The sequence below is a fragment of the Alosa sapidissima genome, chromosome 3 (assembly GCF_018492685.1).
Source record: "Alosa sapidissima isolate fAloSap1 chromosome 3, fAloSap1.pri, whole genome shotgun sequence".
Taxonomy (NCBI): domain Eukaryota; kingdom Metazoa; phylum Chordata; class Actinopteri; order Clupeiformes; family Clupeidae; genus Alosa; species Alosa sapidissima.
The window spans coordinates 9,664,563-9,677,351 of record NC_055959.1 but is presented as its reverse complement, the minus strand read 5'-3'; the positions used below and the strand labels follow the sequence as shown (position 1 = coordinate 9,677,351).

General features: G+C 42.1%; 1 protein-coding gene and 1 long non-coding RNA gene across 4 annotated transcripts; one reads left to right on the top strand and one right to left on the bottom strand.

The window, feature by feature from the left end:
- Positions 1 to 386: 386 nt before the first annotated feature.
- LOC121705172 lies at positions 387 to 5,342 on the bottom strand. 3 transcript variants are annotated; one of them, XR_006030723.1, is made up of 7 exons: positions 5,203 to 5,342; positions 2,890 to 3,350; positions 2,241 to 2,421; positions 1,466 to 1,566; positions 1,239 to 1,339; positions 1,067 to 1,123; positions 387 to 952 (listed from the first exon to the last, which is right to left on the bottom strand). It is a non-coding gene; the product is annotated as an uncharacterized LOC121705172 (long non-coding RNA). The 3 variants fall into 3 exon arrangements; XR_006030724.1 differs by lacking the exon at positions 5,203 to 5,342 and having other exon boundaries at positions 2,890 to 3,096; positions 3,255 to 3,572; XR_006030725.1 differs by lacking the exon at positions 5,203 to 5,342 and having other exon boundaries at positions 435 to 487; positions 834 to 952; positions 2,890 to 3,572.
- Positions 5,343 to 7,533: 2,191 nt separating this feature from the next.
- Positions 7,534 to 12,777, top strand: actr5 (actin related protein 5). Its single transcript, XM_042085916.1, has 9 exons — positions 7,534 to 7,932; positions 8,050 to 8,288; positions 8,428 to 8,597; positions 8,822 to 9,042; positions 9,169 to 9,333; positions 9,858 to 9,965; positions 11,103 to 11,242; positions 11,676 to 11,808; positions 12,118 to 12,777. The coding sequence occupies exons 1-9, from the start codon at positions 7,555 to 7,557 to the stop codon at positions 12,484 to 12,486; spliced, it is 1,923 nt and encodes a 640-aa protein (XP_041941850.1). The 5' UTR covers positions 7,534 to 7,554; the 3' UTR covers positions 12,487 to 12,777.
- The last annotated feature ends 12 nt before the right edge of the window (positions 12,778 to 12,789 follow it).

Sequence of the window (12,789 nt, the reverse complement as noted above, 5' to 3'; positions counted from 1 at the left end):
TCATTCAGTATTGTATCAGAAGCCTTACCGCAGCCATTGATCATGTGTGCTAATATAGCATGAAAAAAACAGTGTAGCAGTAAAACAGTAGAGAAAACATTAGGCTGTGTACAATAGTAGAACAGTAGTAAAACAGTAGTAAGCAGTAGTGGTCAGTCAGTACTCAAAAAACATGGACATGGAGAGGGTGGAGAGGCAGACAGACTAAGCAGAGAAGTCTATCTCTCCTCTTCCCTTTAGTGAGGCATTGTACAGTTCAATGGCCCTAGGAACAAATGACTTCCTCAGCCTTTCAGTTGTGCATGGCAATGAGCGAAGTCTCCAGCTGATCAAGCTCTTTTAGTTTTTGATTGTGCTGTAGAGTGGATGACATTCATTGTCCAAGATGTTGATCAGTTTGTTTAGGGTCCTTTTGTCAGATATTGAAGAGATGCACTCCAGTTCAGCTCCCACTACAGAGCCAGCCTTCCTTACCAGCCTGTCAAGTCTGGTAAGGAAGCAATATAATCAGTGAGTGTCTTCACGGCCTCAGTGAGACAGAGGTTACGGTCATGCAGTTGGTTCTATGATTTGGACATGCTTCAAGTTCTAGGTGGAACTTGACATAAAAGCCATTAGACCTTACTTCCCTCATCCAGCTGTTCCTTCACAACTGGTGCATGTCATTTTGGATGTTCCCATCTGGCTAAAATTGCTTGGGTACACTTTGGCTGATAACAAAAGTGTAGGCAGCAGGTGGGCAAATACAGTGGCAGTACATAGTGGAACTGATATAGATAGAACAGACAGATCGACCTGGTCTCTCAGAAACAATGCAGCTTTTTTTATAGTACCTCTTGCCTTCCTACCAGGCCTGACTGTCTGGTCTTACGCCTTTCCTTCTCTTTCTCCTGGCTTGCCCAAGTGGATTCTTCTCTCTGCCCAGTTAATGCTTTGGGATGGCAGAGCATATCTACACCCAGGACGTGGCAAACAATGGCATCAGTCACTCTACAAAAACAATTCCTTAGCAATGCAGGAAAGTCAGAACATTGTATATTGTAGCCTACATTGTATTTTTACTCACCCTGTAGACCTCCTCAAATTGTGTCTGCGCCGTCATCTTTTTCACACCACACACAGCCTGACAATTACAAAACACTTGTAACCATGTATGGCTTTGCAATCATAAATTGTCATCATTGTTGACATAAGTATTAAGTATAACTGCATATGGAAACAGAAGTTTAATAGCCTACCCTGACCATAGCACCGGGTTGCGGGCCTTGGAGGCAGAAAGTGGCCATCTGACCACAAGCCTTGATACAATGGCTGGAGGTGGTGTTGGGGGGTTCAGGTGCTGGTATGATGCACACCACAGAAGGTCCATTAAGACAAGCATGCCTCAATCATCACTTAAGTAGACACGTCCCTACACCATAGTTCATTTTAATGGAAAAAGAAGTGCTCATTCATTAATCAATACCTCACACCAAGGCGTGTGGCCACTCTATGGAACTCTGCATGCATGAGTGCCTGATAGTCAGCATCTTCCGTAAGCCGGGATTGGAAGTCCAATACAAAAACCTAGCATGAAAGGATTACAAGTATTACTGACAGATATCATTATTACTCCATGCATTTTCAATACAACCCTGCACAACAGCATCGAACTCAAGCCTACTATAGCTCATATACTTCATATAAGATGAATAATGTTGTTATGGATTTGTTACTTTGGCTAATATTCAGCGAGCAACTTATCAGTGCTAACGTTATTCGACAATACTGCACAAGACATGTAGTTCAAGCTAACGCTAACGTAGCGTTCTATCTCCGTACGAAGAGTCAGAGATCATCAGGTGATTCAACATTAGGGGTTTCCCAGCAGCCGTGAGCACAACTCTGTCGTTCGGTAACTGACCGACAAACACGAAAGGCAGAGTTAGAATTTCAGGTATGTCCATCCTTGGCTAATGCATTGTAAAGATGGAGGCCGAAACATGGCTGCTGCCATACAGGTGACTCGCTCGTATGTATTCTGAATGGCAGATTCTACGCTTACGAGAATACTTTGCTTTGTTGGTGGAAGTAATTACACATGAATGAGCACATATTTTTTAAAGAAAAAATGGGTTTTTGCTAAGAATCGACCCAGAAAATGACACAATGTCACTTTAACATTAGCCTACTAAACATTTTACTATTGCAGATTTTTTGACTGTGAAAACACCACAGCCTACATAGCCTAGGCTACTTACCCTTGTCCAGCGGTGTATTGCACTTCTGACAAGGTCCTCAAAATCCTTCCTGGCCTCTTCAATGGTGCGACTCCAAGTGAGACTATTGCTTGGTGCCATAAAACACACCAGGTCAGGAGTCAGTGGCATGGTGATTGCCTGCAACTCCTGGCGGAGAGCCTTTGCAGCTGCCCCCGGCGTGCTATTAAAACCGAAAGACAGACCACTAACCGGCATGGTCACAATCCCATCGGCCATACTCCTTAGATGGGAAGCCCCAAATACCATGACAAACTAAATAAAAGGCTCGGGAAATATTGTTTTATGGCAGTGACCTGATCGCTCTGATCACAGCCACTGCTTGGGACAGTGGGGATTCCCCTGTTACATACATTGCATTAACATATACTTGTGTTGTAGATTTGGAGGAGTAGGGACTAGGTCATGTGACTCATCTAACCTCTCTACCTGTTGAGCACACCTGTATTTGTCTGGCATGCCTTTATGACTTTTATTTGAAAACATGTAGACATGTAGCCAGTGTTCCATTAAGGCTTTCTGACTTAATACAAAAGTGACTAAAAATTGTTTTCATAAATGTGAATACTTTGTGGTGGCGTTGACAGATGTTTGATGTGAAAGAGAAAAGGATGAGTCATAATGCAGGTACCTTCGTGTCGCTGGGGAGGTCAAACACAATGTGTCTGGTGGACACTGCTTGCTTGTGGGTATCTGCGTAGATGGCTCCCTTCAGAGCTGCCCTGACAGCACTGACCTCAACACCTGTTCCTTTCAAATAGTCCTGCAGGACTCAAACGTGTGACCTCTTGGTGGGGTTTTTGTTGCACGTCTGGCACATAGTACCAACACCAAGACGCTGTGGTGAAAGCAAAGCACAAGCAAAACTTTAGCTAGCATCCGTCACACAGCTTACTGGCTGGGTTAGCTAACAGTGGCTAACCCCCTCCAGTATGCACAAAGAACTAAAATTGAAACAACTTAACTTAGCATTGATGTTGTGGACTGGACCCACACCTGCAATGACCGCCCGTTCAATGTCTCCTAGACCTAGAGAACCGGCCATGCTGCCTTTCACCTAAGTCCGTTGCTTTCACCACAGCGTCTTGGGAGCTAAGAGATTTAGGGTTGCCAACTTTGGGTGTTTGGCTGGAGTGAGATTTTTTGAAGTCATAGTGCGTGTGCATTACATTTTTCCCTAAACCTAATTTAAAAAATGTCTGTTCCCTGACTCTTTTGCTATGTATAATCCCTGATATAGGCCTATGTAAAACTAGAATGGAAAAGTTTCTTCAAAATGTACAATTAATTAATTGATTGCACTTGAAAACAAAACCAGTGTTTTTAACCCGTGGCATGGAAGGATTATGAGCCACTGCGCCCCTGGGCACAGACATGAACCCCCCCATGTAGAATTTTTTTTTTAAAAATAACCCCTTAAATGATGACTTCTGGCGAGTTTTGTGGAAAGAAATGGACAGATTGAGACTTACAAATATGAATGTGTGTATGAGTGTACCTATGTATCAGGGATGGAAATAAAATATTTTTTTCCACCTACAAGGTGGATTCCAAAATCTACCAGCCACTCAACTTTTTTACCAGCCACTAGAGATACAGTATGAACATTTGATGAAAAATCATGACCAAAATGATCACGGTTATTGGTATTATTGCGATACGATTAAAATGTGCTGACTTTTTTTCTAAACCTATGCCATCAATGTTGGACAGAACTCATAATTGGCCTGCCCTTCATGCCCAGTAGCAACAAAACTAAAGGACAACAGAACAGCTAGTGTCATAAAAGTGGTGTGGCTCCTTTAAGACACAATCCACTAGAGTTCTGGAGCCATCCAACTTTATCTAACTCTATACTAGCCTATATCATCTAATTGTAATATTATATCTAGGTTTGTCATGTAGTTGAACGAAAAGTTTGTGAGATATTCCACCCTATATGAATTGAGATGAGCGCAGAGCTGTAGAGTAATAGCCTATGATTATTTCTTGAAAGTTAATTTTCTCGCAAGCAGTCACAGCAAATAGCGGCTATAGTACCGTATAAAAGTTATTTAATGTGATATCTGTGTGATGACTAGGCTAGCCTACTTTGTGAGTAGTTCAACAGAGAAGAATGAGCGGCCACACTTTGCGTCCATCTGCTCAATAGGTCTAAATAGCAACGTGTTCTGTGAAGGTGTCCGGATTAAAATAGTCAGCGAATCAACAGAAAACTGCGCTGAGAACGTTGTAGGCAGATAGACCTACCTGCTGTTGGTCTAACTCTAAAGACATATATGTATGCCTTAAACTCGTCTCTTGTTATTTAGAAACAATGCTGTGGTCTAGTCATCAACAAAAAATGAACGGATTGCCAAAAAAAAAAAATAGAGCGTGAGATTGGTGCTGAAAGCGTGAGTGTCACGCCAGATGCGTGAGAGTTGGCAACCCTGTCTAAGATTTAGATGTAACATTTAGATATAAATGTAAGATTTAGATAGAACATTTATATATAATATTTACATGTATTTTTTACATTTGAACATATTGTTGACTTTATATCGTATTGTTTTACATGAATTTCTGTCTCAAATGTGAGGAAAGTGAGCTAAATGTTGAAAATGTAAGAAATTGTAACCGAATTTAAGTGAGCTAAATGTTGAAAATGTTATCAGCTACATTTTTTTTTACAATCAGCAGCACCCCATGTGCATAGGCCTACTTTCATTTGTCTTATGTATGTAGTCTGTATCACAACTATGTAGTCGTTTATCACATCACATATTTAACAGAAAAGGTTTTTTTATGCTTTAGAAACACATTGAATTGCGTAATTTCAAGGCTTTTTCTCGACCACGAGGTCAAATGGGTGCCATAATTTAGCATGCTACGCCTATGTATTGAAAATGTATTCTTAAAAGACAGAAAATACGTTCTTGGTGAATTGAAGGTATTAACCTACCTTTGATTTGACACTCATTTAGCACCACTTAGATGTCTTCTTCCCACGAAATGTTCTGTCCACTTTTCTCATATTTAGGCTACCTTACCCACAAGCGCCACGCTAAGACCGTGAAGAGTTAGGCCTATACATGGGTTTCCCGTTTACCAACAAAACTAGATGCGCGCGCAGCCGTGGGACAGAAGACGCTTGGTGGCCGTCCACAACGTTATAAACTTAACCTAAATAGTTGTCTGCTGTAAGCTACAATCGGATTTTTTTGTATACCCCTGTTGTCTCAATGATAATAACATCTCATTTCAGACTATATTTCAAAGTTTGCCGTTCATTTGCATTATTAATATAACATCGTATTTTGTCATTTTTGGCGAAGACATGCATTCCGTTAGGGATATTGAACATATTTAACATTCTCTAACCATCGTGATTTCGAATTGGTGTAGTTTTCAGCACAAAAACTCATTTTATTCTTTTGCTCTTTTGCATTGCTCTATGCTGTTCTATGGTGCTTTCTGCCTCTTGGTTGCGCACGCATGTTTTCGTGACGTTGCATAGAAATCCATATTCTCTGGCCTACTCTAGATATAGTAGACAGCGCCCTCTGTTGGGTTTAGCAGTAGGCTACATTTAGATCGCCACCAGTGTTGGGAGTAATGCATTAAAAAAGTAATGTAATTACAGTAATGCATTGCTTTTTGCTGTAATGCAGTAATGTAAGGCATTACCAATACAATGTTAGTAATATTTTACTCGGTACAATTCTCAGTAACTGAAGTTACTTTGCTTTTTAATCCAAAATTGAGAAATGCTCAATTGGCACCAGAGAAGATTATCCAAGAATTAAAAAAAGTCATCTATGCTGGTCCTGGAATTTGATTGCCTTGTTTAGATGACTGTTGAAAGGGAATTTGAGTTATCTCGTTATCTAGTTAGTTCATGCAACAGATCTAACATGGTTAGGCTATAGGCCTACTTCTCATTTCAAGCAGTGAGAATAACTAAAATGTTGCTTTTACAGACAAAGATCGTAGCCATTATTCTCAAACTATTTGCATTAAAGGAGCCGTATGTAAGAAAAATATTTCAATTAATCATAAAATGGCCCTGATATTTCACTAGACATGAAGAAATCATGTTCATTTCAAATACTTATATCACTGACAACAGTAGTCCGGCCAGGATATTGTCATTTAAAAAGTGAAGTTGCAGCCCTCAACTGATGTTGATGTTGTGTTTTGTCATGTTGTGTTTTGGCCTGATGCGCCACCCTCCACCTATCTACTAATCACGAAGTCAGTAGTGTTTCGCCATCCGGGTTGGCAACCTCGAGTCAGGGGGGAGGGGGAGGGGATACACCGCTCTTCAGTATTTTGAAAGTGATTGCAGTACCAGTTTTGGCCACAATCTTACATATGGTTCCTTTAAGTCTACACCACTGTAAGTGGAAGGAAAGGCAACCAGCAATGATGAGAACCATTTAAAGTCAACATACAATTTCACTATGGCTATATTTTACTATATTAAGTTGTGAGTGACCTTTGGCCTTTGGGGCCTACATTGTCCCATGAGCCATAACTGCAACCATTATATTGTTCTTTTGTTAGCCTTAAGCCTAGCTCAGTCATTATGCCATACCACATCACCTCCTGCCGTGTAATGAGCTGCATTGAACACAGGAACATCTATTGAGAACACCAAATCCATATTTCCTGTTATTTTGGTGAAAGAAATGTAAACGTAGTGTAATGCCTTACAATTCAAAGACAGTAATATTATAATGTAACAAATTACTTTGAGATGACCGTAACAAGTAATAAATAATGCATTACGCTTTTGAAGTAACTTGCCCAACACTGATCGCCACTTGCATAACCAACTACAGAACAGAACACAGTGGCGGAGCGTTTTGTTACACTATTTCCCGAATGTGCTGCGGCCTGTGACGAAGTTTGTGACGAAGAGGGCACTGGTACAACAATGGGGACCCAAAGGGGACTGGCCCAAATTGGCTGTCAATCAGGGACATTGTGGCCAAACCAGACAGTGCCTGGCAAATCAGCGGCTCTGGGCTCTCCTGAAGTAGCCCATTGGGTCTGGAAAGGGCCCTAATGCAATATATATAGCAAATGATTAATTTATACTTTGTTAATTGCATTTTGGTGATTATTGATCACAATGTTGTAATTTTGGTGCAAAGACAACATCCCCGCACACAGACACAGTGAGACTCGGACACACACACACACACACACACACACACACACACACACACCAACGCATCACATCGGAACACTCTATCTACACCAAGGTGAAGTTCCACACGGTGGTATTTTGTTGTAACACTCATTTCATATGATACTCAAATCGAGCATGTCAACCAACATATTCACTTTTCAGGATTACAAATCCACACCGGATCCAGTTTATGAAGTAAACGTAGAATGCTTGCAGCCATCACCCGTTCCGATAATTATAGATAATGGTTCTTTTCAAACGCGGGCAGGATGGGCGTGCGACGAACTTTCGTCTCCAAGACTTCAATTCAAATCCGTGGCGGCCCGAAGCCGAGGGGCTGCGAGGAGTGAGACTCAGATTGGCAATGATATTCCAAATCTGGAACCACTCCGATGGCTTCTAAAAAGTCAATTTGATCGCAATGCTGTCGTCAATTTCGAGATCCAAGAGCTGATGTTCGACTATGTGTTTATGCATCTGGGTATCGCCACACAGGTGAGTGAAATTAATATTACTTCCGCCGTAGGCTGGTTAGCATAGACAGTACCTTACCTATTGTTGGCAAAGTTTAGACTACTTGCTAAAAGCAGATTTGCTTATTTTCCTACCAAGGGCTGCGTGGAACACCCCGTGGTTCTGACTGAGCCTCCCTGCAACCCGCTACACTGCCGACAGATGATGTCAGAACTTCTCTTCGAGTGCTATGGTGTTCCACAAGTCAGCTATGGCATTGACAGTTTGTTTAGTTTCTACTTGAACAATAAGCAACGCAGTATGGATACCCCGCACACAGGACTCGTCATCTCCTCTGGTTATCACTGTTCTCACGTTCTTCCAGTCATCAATGGAAGGTAGGTGTTTGAATTGACAGTCCCTTTCTCATCTCGTGTTATATTTTCTCTAATGTTCTTTACTTACTTGAAATTCGGAAGTCAGATGGATAGGCGTATGTGTAGCTGACCATTTCGTTCCACTTTTTGTGTATCTTAGACTGGATGCAGCCAATTGCAAGCGGGTTAATGTGGGAGGAAGCCAGGCTGCCAGTTACCTCCAGCGCCTGTTGCAGCTGAAGTATCCGGGTCAGCAGCCTGCTCTCACTCTCAGTCGAATGGAAGAGCTTCTGCATCAGCACAGCTACATCGCTTCAGACTACCAACAAGGTAAGCGGTATGCTCTTTGCGGTATGCTGTGCTCAGTTTGGGTAACAACAACTGATTATACACAATTGTCAGGTTGGTCACTTTGAACTACATATCAATTCAGGATGCATTGTGAAGGCAACATGGCTTCACTGAAGTTTAGTCTTCCTCTCTAAATGAAGCCTACCCAATGCGCTCCTCAGCTCAGAGTGATGACTGCGATGTGTTTGTGTGCTGTTATTTAGAGCTTGAAAAGTGGCGCAGCCCAGAGTTCTATGAACAGGAGGTCCATCGCATCCAGCTGCCATTTTCAGCCAAGCTGGCGGGTGCTGCAGGGGTGGGGGCCGAGGAGCGCCAGGAAAGGAGAGCCAATCAACTACGGCGACTGCAGGAGATCAACGCCCGACGCAGAGAGGAGAAAATCCAGCAGGATCAGGAGCGTCTCGACTCCCTATTGGCAGTGCAGGTGACGAGACATTTATTCAAACGCACACAGGCACATTTTATCACCATACAATATACTGTACATTGGAATTTATGCCTAATTTCTTTCTATACGTCGTTGGGCTATTCCATGGGACTGTCTGCACAGGAGCTGCTGGAGGATGGGCTAGTGGATCAGTTCCAGCGGCGGTTGGTTGAGCTGAACATGGACTCCACAGAGGAGCTCCAGTCCTACATCCACAAGATCAGCATGAACCTGGAGCTCAGCCGTCAGCGCAACCTACTGCAGGAGGGGCTGGACAACAGGGCAGAGGTGCGTGTGTGCTAGTGGAAGGAAGAAAATTAGCGTTTTTCTTTAAAAACAAAAAAAATGGGGGGTATTTGGATGGACATGCAGTCATCCTTTTTTTTTTTATAATTAAACCACCTAGGATCTTTGGACTGCACATTCCAAAGCTTATAAGGTAACTGCTAATACACTGCAGTGCACATATTTATATTTAATTTATACTACTCTAAACCACCTTCTGTAAATCAACTGTATACTACTGTCTACACTGCACTATATTTATTGTCCTGTCTATGCACCACCTGCCTATACTTTGTATATCACATTGCACTTTTCTGCTTTTTTTGCATTTCTGGTTAGACGCAAACTGCATTTCGTTGTCTTTGTACTTGTACTCTGCACAATGACAATAAAGTTGAATCTAATCTACCGGTAATCTAATCTAATCCCAAGTAAATTTGTTTTACAACAGGAAAACCTATATTAATTGGATATTTCTAACACATCTGTGTGTGGTGAGATTTGCCTCTGTTTGTCATTATTGTCAGGCTTTGGATCTTGATCAGTCGATGGAAGAAGGCGATGGCGCAGCTGATACCGATCCTGATTTTGGTGAAGAGAACACAGAGGTGGAAAGATCGGTTAATGTTTCCCAGGTAGGTTTCACATCAGTACAATATAATACAACACAACACATGCAAATCACAACAGCTGCATCAAGGCATAAATGTGAGATTGTCCATCCATATGCTTGAGGTAGAGCAGGGGATCTGGATTTGAGGTTTAGCTTCAGGCAGTTAGCATCAAATTGGGCGCCACCATCTTAAAAAAAATAGTGTCCCACGAGAGCTCACTTCCGGGCATGTTTATACAAACAAGGCAATTATGGTGTGTTCAGGCCATTTGGGAATATTAGGGACCACTCTTGAGATTATGTTGTTTTTCCGACTGCTAATTAAATAAACAACTGTATTAAAAGTATGGTCTAAGGCGCTTGTGCAAGAAGGATATACAGTGTTCAGGTGACAAACGCCAAATTCCCAAGTTCACATTAAAATTGTTGGACTACAAATGAACTACAACGTGATGACAAAAGTGACGACAAGCCAACAACTAGGCAACTCTGTTCGCAAACTCTTCCACCAGTTTCCCACCAGTTATACCCACATGAAGTGATGTCCATGATTGTTTTCACTGGGAAAAATGTTTTTCCCATGTGCATGAATGCACCAATAGTTGTCACACAACTGATGGACAAACATATGTTGCCTGTGTGGAGAAGTGGATGTTCCCATGAGCTGTCAATTTCCAAAACTGGGAGAATCAATCAGCATGGATGACCTAATTTGTTGCTATCTGTAATGTGGCAGCTAATTGGTTTGTTTGTCAAAATGTGACTAGTCTCTAGTCACTAGTCTAACATCAGCCATTGAAGAGAATGAGTCCAGGTCTATATAATGCTTCCACAAAGTGGAGTCACTTAAAAACAAATCACTAACTTCATCTTTTTGGACCATATACATAATGGAGAATAGGTGGCACTATGACTTTCAAGATCATGGCTCTGTTCAATATGTGTTCTGAAGACGGAACACATGTCAAGCCAATGCCCCTGAGGGGCTTTACCAATGTTAACCAGCTATACAGAGCTGTATAGAGCAGAGCAGAGGTATGATATGACTGTCATGCATAAATACTTTCTGTACACCAAGTTTCCCTTTCTGTCTCTCCCTTCCTCCATCTCCTATTTTGCCCTCTCCACATCGTTATCACTCTCTCTCTCTCTCTCTTAGCCTGCATTGAAGTTAGCAGAGTACCACCAACTGTATGTGGGCACAGAGCGACTGCGTGCTCCAGAGGTCATTTTCCAGCCGTCAATGATTGGAGAAGATCAGATGGGCCTCATGGAGACTGTGCAATTTGTGCTAGACAGGTGAGCGTTTACATCAACCTGAAGGAAAACATTTGCACTAAATTACTTGAGTGACAGCTCTACATTTATTAAATTATGTCAATGCATAAGGTTGCAATTTTCACTGATGGCTGTATTTGCACCTTTGACTTTACTGTGTGTATGTTTTGCATCTGCTGAGTATAAATTACCAGTTCCCTGTAATTACAGTTTGCATGAAACTAGTTTGTTTTCCACATTCAGACCGTTTTGAAGTGAGTTACAGAGCACTTGAGCTACCACCTTAGTATTTTATCTAATAATTACAATAATAAGTTAAACATATATCTAGGAAGAAGAGTAAATTAAAAGGTGCCGTTGGATTTAAGTCAAGTTGCCTCAGACATCACAACATGTAGGCTGTGAGAACCACACCTTTGTCCAATACCCAAGAGAGGATTTTGTGTTGGTGCAGGTACACTCCTGAGCAGCAGGGGGCACTGGTGGAGAATGTTCTTCTCACAGGAGGGAATCTGATGTACCCTGGGTTGCGGGATCGTGTGGAGAGTGAACTGCTGGCCATACGACCATTCCAGTCATACTTTAAGGTAAAACTGAGTGCTAGACTGCTTTCTGACAGTGTGCATACAGTTAAATGAACTTATGTGTTTGGACTTTTAAGTAAAAGATGTAAAATGTCCCACAAGATAAACACTTTGTTTGAATATTCTTACCCAACCACAGCATTATTTGCTACAGGTGGCCTCTGTAATATTGGACATCTTGCTTTTTTAAACCTGTGATTAAACACATGATTGTTAACCATTGAGCACTAGCTGAATCAGGTAACCAAACACAACACAACAGTGTCACAAATTTGTTATTGACCATGCTCTCTCTGTCTCCCTCCCCTGCAGGTGAGGCTAGCATCGCGTCCAGCACTAGATGCCTGGTACGGAGCTCGCGAGTGGGCCTTGCAGAACCCCCCTGGAGAACTGGGCTGGCTGAGCAGGCAGGACTACGAGGAAAAAGGAGGGGAGTATCTGAGCGAGCACTGTGCCTCAAACGTCTTCATCCCCATGGCCATCTGTCGGCCTACGCAAAGAGCTAACGAGGCCGTTCCTGCCTCTGAGCTCACTCTGCCCACGGAGTCGGGACAGGCAACTGGTCCTGTTGCTGTCGCCATGGAGACCACCCCAGTATCTGGTGCTGATGCCTCCCTTTCAGACACCAGAGAGGCATCTTCCAACATGCATAGTAACACAGATCCACTTATTTCAACATAGATTCAACCCCCCCCCATTCTTATTCATTTGGATTGAATGAATGAAATGCTGGTGCCGAACTGCATATAGGAGTCAAAATACCAGAAAATGAACTCCTCATAGGCTGAGCATGTGTACACCACAGTGTATTTAACAGACTTCCGATAGACTTTGATTTTAGTAGTTTGGTGTGTTTTTAATGAACTTGTAATCATCTGTAGTCTGTAATGGGCATTACACAGACCAATTGTTCTGTTTGGTTTCTTACTGTATGTTTTCTACAATTTGTTGTATGCAATGTCCAGTTTACTTACCACTTAAATG